A 19,071-nucleotide genomic window follows, 5' to 3' on the forward strand; every position below is an offset into this window, starting at 1 on the left:
AATGGTTATCAGATTGTATATCCTTTGTTTATGTGAATGCTAGCATGCCATTGACACACAAACCTAAGGCTCATTCTACCAGAGCCATTTCTACGTCTTCTGCCTTTCAAGCTAAATTGCCCCTTGACAATATTTGTGCTGCAGCCACTTGGTCTAAGCCTCATACCTTTATCACACATTACAAAGTAGATAAGGCTTCCAGGGACAGGCCTTCCTTTGGTTCCACGGTACTGAAAAACATACTTCCATGAGCCACCCAAGATTGAGGGTGCTAGGGACGCTACCCATCAGTGAGAATAAACGGTGAGATTTAACAACTTCACATAAAGAAGTTATGTACTTACCATAATGTTCCATGTGAGTTGCTTACCTCGCCTTTATTCTCACGTCCCTCCCTCCTTCCCCCTCCTGGCTGACAGTTGACTTAGCGGCTAGTACCATCCTGGTTATTCAATACTTCTTCTTCCCCTTCGGGAAGTGCTTCCTTGTAGAAATAAATAAAAGGGTATATATACTCGCAACAAACAAGATCTGAGGTAATTCCAGCAGTGCATTGTGGGATAAGGGGCTTGGTCTTGAGCTACTGGCAAACCTTGAGCTTTGCTATCGGCCGTGTCAGAGCCGAGGATCGGCTCCGAACTCATCAGTGAGAATAAAGGTGAAATAAACAACTCACATGGAACGTTATGGTAAGTACGTAACTTCTTTTTATCCTTCATCCTTACTAAAGCAGGACTAAAAGCAGATGAAGCAGGAAGTGTTACAATGAAATAAATACTATGCTGACTAAAGCCTATCCTACTGAAGGAGGAAATGGGGAAAGCTCCTATCTGAAGGAGCTAAGAGCATCCTTGGCACTGTGTTTTTACCAACTGTATTAGTAGTTGTGATAGTACACCTGTAAACAAAGAATATCCAGGTTATCCTGTATGTGGAGTACTGACTCCTAGTAAAAAATGACCAGGTGGAAGGATAAAAGGAAACAGTAGTCAATCAGTCCTAGTACTTGAAATATGACCCTCTCTCACCCCACATATTCCAGCCACTACAGTGTTTCATTGTGACTGACCCTCCCACTCCAAATATTCCAGCCACTACAGTGTCGACATGTTGCAGCCCCTCTCACTCCAAATATTCCAGCCACTACAGTGTCTTCTTGTGGCAACCCAGATGTACTAAAACAGTTGAAAGTATTATTTTATTTTAAGGAAAAGAAGAAAGAGGATGGCTTTGTGTAAACTTCTGTCTTTCTGTACTCAAACCAGTGTGTGTGTGTGTGTGTGTGTGTGTGGTTAAAGACAGTATTACCACTGTCAGTGCACTACTTCCTACAGAAATAAATATCCTCTAAGACATTCTCCACAAGTGGCTAGTATTCGTACTTACATCAGTGAGGCGGTCCCTGGAACTGCTCCGCTGTGAACTTGTAGCTTCTTGGACACTATCCTCTTCACTGTTTTTTCCAATTCTTCTTGAGTAAACCCTCATCTGTAGAACAGAAGTGAATAGTTTTGAAATTCACTACTTCCAGCTTTCCATTTATAGCTACTTCTTGAACTAAACCAATAAAATAAAACAGTTTAATGCACAATTCACAATGGCAGCTTGCAGAATAATTTTTATTTGCTGATAATTTGTGTCACTGAAAGCATGTGTCTGTCAGACTACATTAACCAAAACAGAGACACCATCAGAGCTAAAGGTGAGAATCAAACCCTGTACTTTGTGTTTGTGAGGTAAACACTTTAACCCTTAAGACAACCTCCAACCCCCCAAAATTGTTCCACCATGTTTTTTTAGTGAAAAACAAAAAGGTATATTTAACTACCATATACCTTCTAAAAAGCTTACTAGTAATGGAGGTTGTTCCATCAATTATTTACTCTTTAGTGATAAGGTGGTCCCAAAAACTGCGGTGGTGGTGCTGCGGTAACGTTGTCGCCTCACAGTAAGACGTTGTCCTGTTCGATTCTCAGCTAGAGAGTCTGCTGTGTGGAGACATGCGTGAATGGGCATACCTTCATTGAAGGTTGTGCGTCAGAGCCGGCAACTCGGCACGTAAAAATCTACTGCCAATCATTAGTGGACCGGTGTTCCGCTGTGGCGATCCCTAACCGGGAAAAGCCGAAAGACACAACAACAACAGTGACAAGGTGGTCCCACTAGAGAAAGACTGCCTTTTTTTGCACCAAAATCACAACATAAGAGGATAATTACAAAAAGATCAATGATTATAATAGACTGAATAAATAAATGAATAGAGTTGGAATAAATACATTATGACACAAAGCTTTACTTACTGTACCTTTCTGGTGAGCACTTTGAAGTTATGGCACCTACAAGAAATATAAAGCTCAGCACTGACTTAGGGGCTGCAAAGATATTGCCCACAATAGGGCTGATAATGTCAGACTGGTACAAAAATAATACCACTGACTCTTCTGAAAAGCCTTCCGTTGTCAGCTCTTCTAAAAATGAATTAATCAAATAAATAGCTGCAGAGCTATAATTTTACCCGACACCACACACAAGAAACAGGATACATACATGAAAGACTCCATGCACAGAACATCTAGCCTCTGTTGGCATGTGTGTCAGGGGAACAGAGACAAACTATAGGGTTTACTTCCATAAGTCGACTGTAAACAAAGAACCGACAGGAGCACCGATAAGTTCCTTGCAGTACAGCAGCAAAAACTTAAAGTTACATCACCACAATCAGAAAGAAGAGGTGTCTGGTACTGTAGCAACTGCACAGATGCTGTGTCACTGAAGAAGCAGGTACCATACTCTAAATATGTACCCCCTTTCAACAATATATTAAATGAATACACAGTAGTTATTACAACTAAAATAGTACAATAAGTGCAGGAACATGAAACAATATGTTTCATGTTCATCTATCTGTTCACCTGTGAGAGAGGGGAGCTTTGAGCAGCCTATCTGTCCCTGGAGGAGTGGTTTCAGCCGAGAAATTAGTAGTTTACTGGCCATTTTGGGCTAATTTCTATCGCTTTCATTTCCCTGCTATAAATACCGCATTTGCCCAGTTTTGCGCTCCAGGCAGCTCCAGTTGTAGCTTGCTACAGATAATCTACCATGTCTCAGGACCCCCATTCCGCATTTCTGGAAACACTGGGAAACATAAAGGTCCTACCAAACACCCTAACATTGTGTGATTTCAATTATCCAAACATTAACTGGGAGAACTACTCAAGTATTAACTGCCTTGCTCAACATTTCCTAGAATTTATAAACTCAAACGTCCTGGTTCAACTGGTCAACACTCCCACCAGAGATGGCAACATACTGGACCTGGTCATCAACAACATGGGCGACCGGTGTTCCATACTGGAGGTCAACCCCTCACTGGTTAGATCTGACCATAAACAAATCACCACTTTTGATATCCACATTCCGCCCCCACCCCCAGACAAGGAAACCACCGTGAAAAACGTTTCAAAAGCAAACTTCACATTACTTAAGACCGAGGTGGAAAGTTTGAAAGCCCCCATGCTGAAGGATAATGCTGTCCAAGCTGCAAAATCTTTTACTAATGCATTCTACGGGCACCTACAAGAATGCATGGATCGTGCCATCCCAAGCAAAACCAAGACTCACTCCTCCAAGAAAAGTAAGCCAGTCTGGTGGACTACTGCCATAAACAAGCTATACAATAGAAGGAGGAAACTAGTACAGAAAAGAGTAAAATCCCAAGAAGGGAAGACCTCCCTGATCAGTATCAGCAAGAAACTATGAACCTTCATAAAATCATCCAAGGCGAGCTTCGAAGGAAAAAATTGCCAAGGACTCCAAAGATAACCACATGGCATTCTTTAGCTATGTCAAGAATCTAAGTGGCAATGTTCAGATCTGCTCGGAGTTAGTACAGAATGGCGAAAAATTCACTGAACCAACCAATATCGCCAACATCCTGGCAGACAAGTTCAGCACAAACTTCACCCCCCTCTCACCCCCAAAAGGGCCCATAACCATACCAGAAGAATGTAGAGTCCCTGAAATCACAGACACTCAGGTTAAAACAGCCCTCTCCAAAGCCAAAACACAAAGCATCAATGGCACCTGACGGTGTCCCAGGCTGCGTCCTACATGAGCTCAAAGACGAACTAACCCCTCACCTAAATACACTGTTCAAACTCAGCCGCTCCACAGGCTATGTACCCATAGAGTTACGCAGAGCAACGGTTATTCTGCTCCACAAAGGTGGAGCCACAACAGACCCCGGAAACTATTGCCCTATAAGCCTGACTAGCTTGGTCTGCAAAGCTATGGAGTGCATTATCATGGAACTCATTAAAAGAGACATTGGGAACCTCCAAACACTGGACTCTAACCAGTTCGGCTTTGTTAAGGGCAGATCATGCCTCCTAAACCTGGTGGACTTCTTTGAGACAGTTACCACGGCTATAGACGAGGGAAAGGTGGTACACGCAGCGTACCTAGATCTCACAAAGGCCTTCAACACCATTCCCCATTTTGGTATTATAGACAATCTCACCAGCCTGAACATAAACCCCTACATCACAAGATGGGTTGCCAACTGGCTCATGGACAGAACCCACATGGTGAGAGTTGCAGGAGCTAGGTCCAACTCTAAGCCGGTTACAAGTGGCGCTCCCCAGGGCTCAGTCCTAGGACCCCCTCCTCTTCGGCATATACTTCTCAGAGGTACAGGCATGCACAGGAGGACTAAGGCTGAGTTTGCAGACAACTGCAAACTAGGGGCTATAATTGACTCTTTGGCTGACAAAGACATCCTCCAAAAGGGTCTCACTGAGACGGATACCTGGTGTCAAAATCATGGCCTCAAGCTAAATGCCAAAAAGTGCATAGTCATCCCCTTTGGAAAAAACAAAGTACCCACAAACTACCACATAGGTGGTAGTCCCCTAAATAAGGAAGACATAATAAGGGATCTGGGGACCCAAGTAGATAGTAATCTCACCTTTGATAATCACATTGCCAAAGTGGTTAGAAAATCCTCCTACGTGACCCACCTACTCACAAAAGGGTTTGCATCCAGATCAAAAGAAGGCATTGTGCCCCCTACTCATCACTCATCAGACCCATCATAGAGTGCAATGCCCCATTTGGGATGTACCTTACAAGACACCTGCCAACAGTTGGAAAGACCACAGAAGTACCTCACCACGAGGATCACTGGCATCAAACAGATGCCCTATGCAGCTTGAATGAAGAAACTCCAGCTGTACTCGGTTGCATACCGCCTACTCAGAGGTGATCTCTGCCTGACATACAAGGCCATGTCCAACTCAGAATTGATGGACATGCTCCACCTAAAGAAAACCTTATCCCCTCGAGCCACATGCTCTAGGGATCTAATCTTCACCACAGCAATAAATAGGACATGCTGGAGGGATAGATTCCTGTCCCAGAGACTTCCCATGCTTTGGAACAAGATTCCAATCTACATTAGGCAGAACTCCTCGCTAACACTCTTCAAAAGAAACCTTGACGAGTGGATGGGAAACAGAAAGTTTACCCCGGGGATCACTTCAGTGGCTCTGCTAGACAGAGGCACATGGAACTAATCTAAGGGGGCGGCGAATGCCAACATATTCTGGCTAGGATTATAAATGCCTTCGGGCAGATAGCCTAGTACCTACCTATGAAAATTCCTAAATATATATATATATATATATATATATAATTTATTCTAACCCTTATACTAACCAAAGTCTGGTAAAGTGCTAACAAAGGGAATTTCTTTTTTTATTTCAAAGACAGACCTTACAACCACTGATCTGATCTGATGGGATTTATAGGTGATTCTAAGTCTGAGGGATGTAGATCATTCATAACATCGAAAGTCAATGCATTCAGCATATTTAAAGTCAATGTAACAACAAGTCATTGACTTCTTAAACAGTTCATATCATCTAACAACAGTGTGCTGATTTGTTCTGATAAAGGATACAGAGTATAAAAAAAACATTCCCAATGAAATCTCAAACTCACATGAAAAATGTTTTCCGTTTGTCAGCCTTTACATTCTTACTCTGATGTATCTATGCTCACTTGCACCCTCATCTTTCTGTGTTCTGCACTCTGTCCAATGATGTTAACTGCTATCAGCTCTAGCTATGCTCTTTATGTATGTCCTTGGTTTCCTGTTCTACCCTACACAGGCAAGCCTGGCTAATTCTTTCAGTTAGATGGGAATGAGTTTTGGACCACATGTTAATACATTTTTTAACATCTTTATTAAATCATCACCTCTTAAACTCTAACGAGTTTATATGCATTAACAGAAAAGAAAAGAAAAACTATAATAAAAGTTTCCATTCTCATCATCTTTGCAGCATATATATATATATATATATATATATATATATATATATATACACACACACACAAATATATATACATATATATATATATATATATATATATATATATATATGTATGTATATACACACTTACTATCAATTGTCATTTACTCCATCTTGACATAAACTGCTCAGTCCCAGCCTACAGTTAAACCTTGCTCCTCTTCAATATGATACTGGCTGTATTGTTCCCACAATTCCTTTTTTTTCCTAAGAAAATTTCTTCTCCTTTTTCTAAAGATACCACCTCCAGATCATTCATCTCCTCGATGATGGTCAAAACTTCTATTACATTTGGTTTACATTTGATTTCCATTTTCTAGTAATTGCTTTTTTAAGAGCCAGCAATATTAAACTTTGTAAGGCATTACTACATTTAGTTAATTCAGATCCTATATCCAAGCTCAAAAGAATAGTTTCCTTAGTTACAACCATTTGTTTGCCCCCACATTTCTGTTAAAATATTCACTACAAATTTATTGCGACTTCCAAGATGGCTGCACACTTATCATTAGCTTAATTTCAGCTCTACCAGGCTGAAAACAGAAACTAAGAAAAGGGAGCCAGTGAAATTGTCTTTTGGATGTAAAATTCAGTTACTGGCTAGTAAGAACACTGCCTGGATGGGATGCCAGCAAAGAAGAAATTTAGAGAACCGGAAAGAAAATCAACTAGAAAAGGTGAGGAGAAAACTCCTGTAGCTGTTTAGCAAAAAGCAGTTTGAGTTTCAGCTTTGGTACAACAAATGACTTCCAGTAATTTAGGGGGAAAAATAAATCAAATGTACTCAAAGATAGTTAAAATAAATTAAACACTGAAGCAGTATATCAACTCAAATAACAAAAGGCTGGAAAAATAGAAGAAGCTTTAACTAGCTTTTCAGATTAACTGATAAAACTGGAAAATATCTGAGGAGGAAATGAAAAAAGGCTGCCTGAGTATAAAACTTCTCTAGAAGAGCTGTTTCAAAACTGTAAAGTTTGAAGATGCATAGAGAAAACCTTAGATTTTTCCGCTGTACCAGAGAAGCTTTTGTGTGTTTGTTCTATTTTTATAAGGGATGGGGTGTTGTGAAAATGTATTTGTTTATTTGAGGGTTGTCATTAAAACAAAAAGTCTTGAAGACTGTGACACAGCTTCAAATGGAGATGACAAGAAACAACTGTATAAAGGATCAACCTGCCAACTATTAATGCATGCATGGAACACAAATGCTGGAAATGCACATTCAAAAAAATGTTTATAAACAACAGGTGGAAACAATAGCTTTTTGTTATAATGGCTATACGCTATCCATATTATCCTGGAATGTAATTGGCTTTATAGGTATAGACATAAAGGAAAGAGTATTCACTTATATTAAGAAATGCAGAGTGCAGAGAACTTCCAACATGGCTGGACACTGATCAACAGTTTAACTTCAGCTCTCTCCATGTGAAAAAAGAAAACGCAAGATAACAGCCAGTAATTCTGACTGTTTTAGTGAAATTCACTTACTGGCTAGTAAGTATACTGCCTGAATGCCAGCCAAGAAGAAACTTAGACAGCCTGAAAGAAAATCAGCTAGAAAAGGTGAAGAGAAAACATGGGAAGAATCCTGTAGTTGTTCAGCAAAAAGCAGTACAAGCACAAGCTTTGGTACTAGAGATGGCTTCCAGTAATTTAGAAGAAACCATAAATGAAATGTGTTCAGAGCTGATTAAATAAGACAAACACTGAAGGATTATATCAACTCAAATAACAAAAGGATAGAAAATGGAAAAAGCTTTAAACAGCTACTCAGATGAACTGATAGCAATGCAAAAATCAGAGATCAAAATGAAGAGATGGCTGGCTGAGTAGAAAACTACTCGAGTCATTTCAAAAAATACAGGACACGATGTGTAAATAACACCTGAGATTTTCTGTTGTACCAAAGAAATTGGAAGAAACAAACTGTATTAATTTTATGAAAGCACAAATAAGCAACTGGACTGGTATTCCATAGTAGGACTTGTTAATTGATAGGGCACATTGTGTGTATGCCCCAAACCTGGCCATGAGAAAGCAGTGAAGACCTGCTTTAATAAACATGCAATCATACCAGCAAAAAGAGTTAATCCTGACAAAACTATGGCAGAAGGGCAAACTATTAAAAACTGGAGACAGTAGAATGTTTGTGGAAAATGATTATTCACTGTACACTGGGCAGAAAAGAAGCAAATTTATCCCAAAAATTAGGGAACGTCAAGAGGCAGGTGTGAGATGCAAGCTGCTGTATCCATTTAGCTTCAGAATGTTTTTTCATAGAGGATCAAAGTAATTTTTGATGCAAAACAGGCTAAGGAAGAAAAAAACAATGTCTGGAGTTGGGATTGGGGATGAACAGAAAGAAGACCAGCAACATTGAAATCAGTAAATAAATGTGAGACTTTAAAGCAACAATCACATTTGTGAAGTATGACTTTAGAAGAAAAAGCAGCTGAAAAAGATTGGACTTTTGTTGACTTTGTTAAACTCGTGGGGGACTGAAAAGCATACATCTTACTTCATGTCAATGTTTGGGAGGACATTAAAAAGGAACAAAGATGGAAAAAATAGAGTAACTGTAAGTAAAACAATTTTTGTTCTTAACAGTATTTGTATAAAATATTTTATGATATAAATTGCATGTTACATAGTACAGTATTTTCAATGATTTTTGTGTATGACAAAGATATTAAAGTAACATACTTTTTTCTATTTTCATTTTAAGAAATGTAGACATTACAACTTAAAAAGAGAAGAAAGGCAAAATAAAAGCATGTTCAAGTTATTATGCTGTAACCTTGGGCTGTTGGGATGGGGAATAAAAGAGCACTGATTATAATATATGTAGAGCTGTGATGAATTATCTTACGTTTGCATACAAAAATGTCTGGATTAATCTAATAAGAAGTTTCTTGTGTAAGTACGTGTGCTATGAAAATAAGAGAACATGATTGATTAAGCAGAAACTAATATAAAAAACTTGCTAAAAAGTTAAAACTGAATAGCCAGCTCTGGAGGTGTAGAGACATAGGGACCATTCTATGGCATACGTGACCCCAGTTTGATTAGTGGGTTGGGCACTTGAAGGAGATGGCAGGGGAAGATGGTCATACCCATCTTAGGGAGGAGGGCAGAGCACATCAAGGCAAATATAGCCACAAGCTCTCGAAGGATGAGCGGTGTTGAGGTGCATGTACTACTGGTAGACTTTCGACTCACTATGCCACTACTTGATAGTTGTCTTCCAGGGTAAAGGCATTGTGAGTCCCCAAAGTAACACAAGTAGCTCACTGCACCATCCAAGGGCAGGATTAGGTCATACAAACTCCCTCATTTCCCAAAAACTGGCAAAAGCATAAGCAACACCTATTGGCTGCCATCATGAAGTCATCTCTGGATATCCCTTGCCTCTGTATTGTACATGGGTTGTTTACTAATGCAGGGATACAAATAAGCAGTGTGTGATTGGGAGACGCTTGACAGTTGATGGGCACAGAGGCAGAAAACATCTGGAAAAAAACAGTCCAAATGCTCTGTACATATAATGACTTGGTGACCAATAGTAACAAAAATTTATGACAATGAAGGTGTGAAATTTAAAAAAATGTATTCAAGATGAACAATAAATATCTCTGACACAATGACACCTCTATTTTATTAAGATAATTTATATCTGTTTTAAATTCATGCATATATAACAAATAGAGCACATGTCCAGGATAAAAAAAATTGTAGGTAGAAGGATGCACTATACTTGCAGAAAAAGAACATTTACCTTAATAACAAGGAAATGGACAAATGAATAGTGTATTCCTCTTTAAATAAAATGTCCCACTAAATTAACATAGGGACATGGTTCAAAATATGCTAACCATATAACAAGCTCAATGACAGATATTCAGAGGTTCATAGGTAGGTATTAGGCTATTGGCCCTAGGGCCTATATAAGCCTAGCCGAAAAGGTACCCTGGCTTTCGCCACCCAAGAAAATGATTATCCTGTGCCCCTGTCAAGCAGAATCACAAAAGTGATCCCCGGGGTGAATTTCCTATTACCCATCCAATCATCAAGATTTTTCTTGAAGAGTGCTAATGAGGAGTTCTGTTTGACATAGATAGGTAGTCTGTTCCAGAGCATGGGAAGTCTCTGGGACAGGAATCTATCCCTCCAGCATGTTCTGTTTATTGTGGTGACAAGGTTTAGGTCCCTAGAGCATGTAGCTCGGAGGGATTGGGATTTCTTTAAGTGGAGCATGTCCAACAGCTCTGGGTTTGACATAGCTTTGTATGTTAGACAGAGATCACCTCTAAGTAGGCGATATGCGATGTAGTAAAGCTGGAGTTTTTTGAGACGGTCTATGTAAGGCATCTGTTTGAGGCCAGTAATCCTCTTTGTGAGGTATTTTTGAGGCCTTTCCAGTTGCTGTAAATGTCTTGTGAGGTACATACCAAAAGGGGCATTGTACTCTATAATGGGTCTAATGAGTGATGAGTAGAGGGGAACAATGACCTCTTTTTTTCTGGATGAGAAACCTTTTGTGATGAGGTGTGCCACATAGAAGGATTTCCTGACCACTGTGGCGATGTGATTATCAAAGGATAGACTACTGTCCACCTGTGTCCCAAGGTCTCTTATCACACTTTCGGTGTTAAGTAGACTACCACCTATGTGGTAGTTGATGGGTACAGAGTTTTTACAAAAGGGGATGACAATGCACTTTTTGGCACTGAGCTTGAGACTATGTCTTTGACACCAGGCATCTGTCTCAGTGAGGCCCTTTTGTAGGATGTCCACATCGTTAGGAGTTTCGATTATGGCTCCTAGTTTGTAGTCATCTGTGAATTTAGTTAGCCAAAGACCTTCTGTGTTAGTCTGTACTTCAGAGAAGTAGATACCAAGCAGGAGAGGACCCAGGACTGAACTCTGTGGTACTCCACTTGTCACTGGTCTGAAGTCTGATTTGGAGTCTGCTACTTTCACAGTGTGGGTTCTGTCAATAAGCCAGTTGGCAACCCATCTTGTGACATAGGGATTTATACCTAGTTTAAAGAGCTTATCTATAATTCCAGAGTGGGGGATGGTGTTGAACGCCTTGGCGAGATCTAGCTAGGCTGTGTGTACCACCTTACCCTCATCTATGGTTTTGGTGACTACTTCAAAGAAGTCTATCAGGTTTTAGGAGACATGATCTGCCTTTTACAAACCCAAACTGTGTGGGGTCCAGAGTTTGGAGATCTCCAATGTCTTTGTTTATGAGTTCCATGATGATACGTTCCATGGCCTTGCAGACGAGGCTCGTCAGGCTAATGGAGCGGTAGTTCCCGGGGTCTGTTCTGGCCCCCCCCCTTTGTGGAGTGGGATAACTGTCTTGGTGCACCATTCAATGTGCACAAAGCCTGAGGTGAGGCTATGATTGAACATGGTACTTAGGTGGGGTGCCAGTTCATTCTGTAGTTCATGTAGAAGGCAGCCTGAGATGTTGTCAGGTCCCATGGATGCTGTGTTCTTGGCTTTGGAGAGTGAGGTTTTTACCTGTGCAGCCATGATTACAGGAATTTTGCATTCTTCCGGTATAAAGATGGGCCCTTTAGGGGGTGAGAGGGGGGTAAAGTTAGCACTGAACCTATCTGCCAGGATGTTGGCAATATCAATTGATTCTGTATATTTAGTGTCATTGTGCTGTAACTTAGAGCAGATCTGAGTGCTCTAAGTTACATGAGTAGTTTTCCCAGATTCTTGACATAGCTATAGAATGCTTTGTGGTTGTCTTTAGTATCATTGGCAATTTTGTTTTCCTAACTAGCTTTGGAGGATTTTATGAGGGATCTCAGCTTCTTACTGAGGCTGACCAGAGTAGTTCCTCCAATCATGGGATTTTACTCTTTTCTGCAACAGTTTCTTTCTTCTGTTGTAGAGTTTGTTTATGGCAGAAGACCACCAGATTGGCTTCCTTTTTTTGGAGGATAGCATCTTGGTTCTGTTAGGGATAGCACGATCCATGCACTTGTGTAAATGCTTATAAAGTGCATTTGTGTAGGATTCAGCAGTCATACCTCTATTGTCCATCTGCATGGGTGTTGTGAAGTTTGCCACTTCTGTCTTAAGAAGCGTGAAGTTGGCTTTGGAGAAATTTTTTACGGTTGTTTTCCTAATGGGGGGGGGGGTGGTAGCGGGATGTGGATGTCTAGGGTGATTAGCTTGTGGTCGGATCTGACCAACGAGGAGCTGACCTCTGGTGTGGAATACCGGTCACCCATGTTGGTGATGACCAGGTCTAGGATATTGCTGCCCCTGGTGGGGTTGTGGATAAGTTGATCCAAGGCGTTGGAATTGATGATTTCCAGAAAACTTTGAACAAAAGAGTTGGTACATGAGTAGTTTTCCCAGTTAATGGTAGGGTAGTTGAAATCACCCATTATTAGAGTGTTGGGTTGTACCTTAATATTTTCCAGTGTATCAAGAAAAGAGGAGTGGGAATCCTGGGGCATGGTGGGGGGTCTGTAGCAAGCTACAATCTGGACTGTGGTTTTGCCCAGAGTTAGTTGAACTTGGATAATCTCGGATGCATTATGCTCAGCAACTAGCTTGGAGGTGTGGATATACTTAATGAATATGGACACGCCTCCACCTTTAGTGTTTCGGTCCGGGTATGGTGGCCGAAAGGTGTGGTATGAATTATAGCCTGGTAATGCAGGGGTGCTCTCTGGAGCCTTGAACCAGGTCTTTGTCACTGCACAGATGTCAGTGTTCTCCATTTTAAGGAGCGTCTTGAATTTGTGCATTTTGAGGTTTAGACTTCTAGCATTGAGTAGCATTACCCTCAGATTTTGCTTGCTTGTACCTGCTACGGTGGTGAATTTGTCATTTGTACCTTGCCTAAAAAAGGCACTATAGGGGTGGCAAGAGCCTTTGTCAGTATCCAGAATCCCAAGGGCAACAAGTGCAGGCCATCTCTGGCAAAGCAGTGTGGTCTGTTGATCATGTCATCCCAGGCAGACAGATACTGGATTCCCTTAGAATGACACCAGAAGCTTAGCCAATTGTTAAAGTCAATAATTTTGTCCTTGTACTGTGGTGTCATTATAGGTGATGGCAGGATGCTACTCAAGGCTAGGGTCATACCTGCCTGGGCTACAAGATCAGAGAGCTCCTCCATGTCTCTTTTCATGTAGTCCAGGGAGGTACGTCTCAGGTCATTCACACCAACATGGACAATGACAGAGTCATATTTGTACTTGTTGTGGAGTGACCTGAGTGCGTGCGTTATGTGGCGGATCCAGGCACCTGACAGGCAGTTGACAGTAACTTTTTCCTTGTTTAGCCTGGTGAGTGGAACATCAGTGTGCCTGACTATAGAGTCACCTATGACTAGAGTGTTGGGTAAGTTATGCCTTATGGGCTGTAGTTGAGTGGCACACTGAGTATGTGGGCTATATGTCATTTGGGTTGGGTTGGGGGGTTCATCTAATTTTTATTTGCGTCACTCAGCAACAGTCACAGATAATGAAAGGCTTCCAAATGCAAATAAAATTTAGATTAAATCATCACACAGAATAGCACTTTTGCAGGGGCAAGCCCCCTTGCACCCCTGATGGAAGGGTCTGTACCCCCATATCCCCAATTTATATATACCAACTCCAAGTTTGCACAGTCGCGAGAAAAGAGGAAATCCCCAGTACACTAGCAACTCCATGTTCATAGGGAAACTCACCAGTCACTTATACACTAGTGATTACGCAAATGACTGTGAATTGCTAGTGTTTCACAAACAAGCCTGGCTCCTACTAGAATACCTAACCTGAGTGATAAAATGCACTGAAAAATGTATTGCCCATTAAATAAAATCCCAGTGGGTAACCTAGCCTTATGATGAAATGAATGACATTTAAAAACAAAGCAGATCTTAGATGTGACATGCAATTCAAATTTTGTAAAGCAGGCCAGGTCTTTGCTAAAGAGAGGTGGAGCTCTGACTTTGTTCCAGATGATGTGAATTATCTGCCAAACAATCTTTGCCACAGCCAAGAGTGGTGAACATGTGGACCTTCAGACAAGGAACTGTCAGCACTGAGAGGATTACAATCCAAATACCCGAACTTGTGGATGAATGTCTACTGTCAACCAGTTCTCACACCTCTCTAGTAATCACTGCTTGGTTAAGGAACAAAAACAAGTGATCAGTTGACGAGGGATAAATAAAAAGATGTAGCATAAAAAATTTCCACAGCAAGGAAAACAATTCAATAGAAGTTTGTGGACTGAAAAATACAATTTTCAAGATCATGGATTAAAAAAATCAAGTTTTCAAGAATCAAGCAAAAAACTCAGCCCTCAGAAAGAATAATATTCAAAATGAAAGTACTGAAAGTCTACAGCTTTGCTAGAAAAATGAGTAAAACATTTGTCATAATCATCATCACTCCCCTGTTCCCACTTTCTGCATGTGGTTAGTGTGTCTTGTCAACAGTCACCATATCTCTCTCTCTATTCAGTGTCACTCTCCTGCCATCTTTGATACTCATACCTGACTGTCACAGATCTTCTCTGACACAATCCATCCACCTCTTTGCTGGATGCCCTCTTTTCCTCTTGCCTTCTTTCTGTCTGTCCCAAATCTTCTTCACCAGATTGTCTTCTGCTTTTCTGCACATGTGCTCAAACCACCGTAATCTGTTCTCTTTGATAGTTTCTACAATTGGAGCTATTTGGCTTCTGCTCTTATGTCCTCATTTCTTCATCTGTCCCACAGTGTGCATCTTAACACCCATCTCAGGCATTTCATTTCCATTAACTTTAGCTTTGTCAACTGCTTTGCTTTTACTACCCAGGTTTCTGTACCATGTAGTAGTACTGGTTGCACAACTGTTTTGTACACCTTACTTTTCAGTTTCTTTGGCATTCTTCTGTCATACACTACCCCTAACACTCTATGCCAGTTGTCTGCAGCCCCACTAATTCTAGCTTTGTCCTCTTCTTTAAACTTCCCTTCTCCTCAACCACCCCTCCTAGATACTTGAAGCTGTTAACCTGTTCTACTATCTTCCCCTCTTGCTCAATTCTCAGCTTCTTCTAATTTCCCCCCATTTGCTGCCATTACCACTGTCTTATCTGTACTGTTTCATCCCATGTGCTTTCAGTTTTGCATTCCATTCCCCTAACTTTTGCTGAAGTTCTTCTTTGGAGTCGAAATTTCATGCATCAGCTCAATTCTTGAGATTACAAAGGAAAGTGAAACAACACATACAAGTAGAGGATTAAACATAACTAACAAAAACAATACTATTTCCAATACATGCAAGAAAAAGCATAGACATTTACCAACACTCCTATAGAAAAAGAATACCCTCCCCTAAGTTAAATTAAGTACCCTTTTTAAAGTAAAACAAAACACTCTACAGATTGAAATGCCCAAGTTATTCGTCTAATATTGCACTTAAGTGAGTTAAATAATACTGACTATGGATATAATAAATAAATATTGCACTTACTTGGAAAATATGTAAGTAAATATTGCACAAATAAATAGAAATGGACTTCTGTGTCCATACCCCTGGGACTAGTGCCAGAGTTCAGAAGTTTTATCACTGTAGGGTAGAAATTGTTACTGAATCTTGTAGTCCTGCAGTGGATGATGCGATATCTCCTGCCCAATGCCAGATGGTCAAACAGTCCATGCGCAGGATGCGTGTTGTCCTGTATTATTTTGGTGGCCTTTTGGATGCTTCTTGCAGAATAAAGATGCATCAATGGAAGACTGGAACATGCTACCTTCTCTGCAACACTCATCACTCATTGTCGCACCTTCCTTTCTGTAACTGTGCAGCTTCCAAACTACACTGTGAAGTTGCAGGTGAGGATGCTCTCTATTGCACCTCTACAGAAGGTGGAGAGAATATGAGGAGGAAGCTTAGCTTTTTTCAGCCTTCTTAAAAAGTGGAGTCATTGGTGCACTTTCTTGATGAATTGGCAGGTGTTTCTCGACCACGAGAGATCCTCTGATATGTGTACACCCAGGAATTTCATACTCTTAACCCTCTACATACTCTCACAATTGATCCTGAGCACTGGGTGGTTTGTTCCCCTTTTCCTGAAATTGATGATAATCTCTTTGGTCTCGCTTTCATTCAGGTCAAGGTTGTCCCCTCGCACCAACTGATCAGAGATGCCACCTCCTCTTTGTATGCCCTTTCATCCTCCTTTGTGATGAGCCCCACAACTGTGGTGTCATCAGCAAGCTTGACGATATGGTTGGACTTGTGCTTAGCACAGCAATCGTGGGTCAGGCTGGTGAATAACAATAGGCTGAAGACACATCCCTGTAGAACCCTGGTGTTAATCATGATGCACTTTGATGTGTTCTTACCTGAACACACCCTCTGTAGTCTCTCGGTCAGGAAGTCCATGATCCAGTTACAGACATGTTTACTGATTCCTAAATGTGCCAGTTTTTCTCTCAGCTGCATTGGTACCACCATATTAAATGCAGAGTTGAAGTCTATGAACAGCATCCTTAAATAGTTGTCTTTGCCCTCTTTATGCTCAAGGGAGATGTGTAGTGCTACTGATATGGCATCAGCCGTGGATCATCTCTGTACACAAACTACAGAGGGTCAAAATCAGGAGGTAGGCAAATCCAAATCCACTTTAACTCCTCCGTACCTAGACTCTTCTTACCTACTGTCTACACAATCTATCAGGCTTTTACCTGAGAACTCATCTCCACTACCCCTACTTATGCTGTGTACGGTATTACATCTACTGTCCCTGCCGTGTTCTGATACTGTGCACTGCAGTACAACTACTGTCCCTACTGTGTTCTGATACTGTGTACTGCATTACAACTACTGTCCCTACTGTGTTCTGATACTGTGCACTGCATTACAACTACTGTCCCTACTGTGTTCTGATACTGTGCACTGCATTACAACTACTGTCCCTACTGTGTTCTGATACTGTGTACTGCATTACAACTACCGTCCCTACTGTGTTCTGATACTGTGTACTGCATTACAACTACCGTCCCTACTGTGTTGACACTGTGTACTGCATTACGCCTTACAACCTCTGTCCCTACTGTGCACTGCATTACAACTACTGTCCCTACTGTGTTCTGATACTGTGCACTGCATTACAACTACTGTCCCTACTGTGTTCTGATACTGTGCACTGCATTACAACTACTGTCCCTACTGTGTTCTGATACTGTGTACTGCATTACAACTACCGTCCCTACTGTCTTGACACTGTGTACTGCATTACGCCTTACAACCTCTGTCCCTACTGTGCACTGCATTACAACTACTGTCCCTACTGTGTTCTGATACTGTGCACTGCATTACAACTACTGTCCCTACTGTGTTCTGATACTGTGCACTGCATTACAACTACTGTCCCTACTGTGTTCTGATACTGTGTACTGCATTACAACTACTATCTCTACTGTGTTCTGATACTGTTATGTAAATGTATATGGATGTGATGGAGTTTTAAAACTGATCTACCATGACTCTACTTTGTATATTTAATTGTGAAAAATTAAAAATACAATTTTAAATCTTCAGTGTTATCTCCTGCTTTTGCTAGTATTTGTTAATAAGTTTACACAGTATTATGTTACCCTTCTAGGAAAAGTATTGTCATTTTTTTTCTCTTTTGTGTATGTTGTCTTTTTCATATTGATGTGTGGAGCTTTTCTCCACAGGCCTCTGCTGAAAAAGGTTTTGCTTTTCCTGACACAGCCAGGCTATCCCGGTAAAAAAAAATGCAACCAACTAAATAAATATGGCATTTGTCCCGGGAGGAATGAAAAGGATAAACTAAGTGGCCAAGGGGAAGCTAGATAGACAGTCACCATACCAGGCAGACAATTAAATGTAATGTTCTAAAATATTACTCAGGCATTTTAAACAGTGTTCAGATAATGTTTTAAGCATTACTCAGTTGTCAAAACTGTTGTTTCCTCCCATGGTAGCTCAGTTAGGTTGTTGTGTCTTTCGGCTTTTCCCAGTTAGGGGTCGTCACAGCGGAACTCTGGTCCACTAATGATTGGCAGTAGATTTTCATGAACGCCGGGGTGCCAGCTCAATGCCCAACCTACAACTAAGGCACGCCCATTTACGTATGTCTTTCGAACGCCCACCCAACCGCGGGGAGGACATCCCATTATCAGTGAAGGTCCATGGAGAAAAGTAAATTAGTCGAGATCATATTTATTTATACAGAGAGAAAAGAAACCATGTAATTAAGAAGATTTCCAGATGCCACAGTATATAAATGTAAATAAAAAAAACAAAAGTTGCAAAATTGGAAAGAACCATATTATATAACTTCATTTAAAAATAGCAAGAAATGTCAAGAGTTTAATCATATGTTTATGCCTTATGCCTGTTGTTTGCAGGATAGGCTCTGTGCTCTCCTGTGACCCTGAACAGAAAAAAAGCTGGTATAGAAAATGTGCATACTCACTCTCTCTCTCTCTCACACACACACACACACACACACACACACACACACACACACACACACACACACACACACACACACACTCGTGCGCAATTCTTATTTTCTTCGCTAAGAGCAAGACACTTTTTTCTTGTTGGGGCTTTGACTGTCTTCTACAGACAACAGGGAAGTAAGGTCCATCTCCCTCACCTGAATTCCCCATTATTTTAATAACCTGCAGCCTTCCTCA

At 40.9% G+C, this 19,071-nt stretch overlaps 1 protein-coding gene across 5 annotated transcripts in view; it reads right to left on the bottom strand.

The window, feature by feature from the left end:
- Positions 1-19,071, bottom strand: part of FBRSL1 (fibrosin like 1) — a 3,021,780-nt gene that overhangs the window by 1,721,056 nt on the left and 1,281,653 nt on the right. For all 5 annotated transcript variants that reach the window (XM_044068722.1, XM_044068720.1, XM_044068719.1 and 2 more), the window contains exon 3: positions 1,387-1,488. In XM_044068722.1, coding sequence (XP_043924657.1) covers positions 1,387-1,488 — 102 coding nt within the window. The remainder of the gene's footprint in view (positions 1-1,386; positions 1,489-19,071) is intronic.

Source organism: Protopterus annectens, chromosome 4.part0 (assembly GCF_019279795.1).
Source record: "Protopterus annectens isolate FY-2018-M chromosome 4.part0, PAN1.0, whole genome shotgun sequence".
Taxonomy (NCBI): domain Eukaryota; kingdom Metazoa; phylum Chordata; order Ceratodontiformes; family Protopteridae; genus Protopterus; species Protopterus annectens.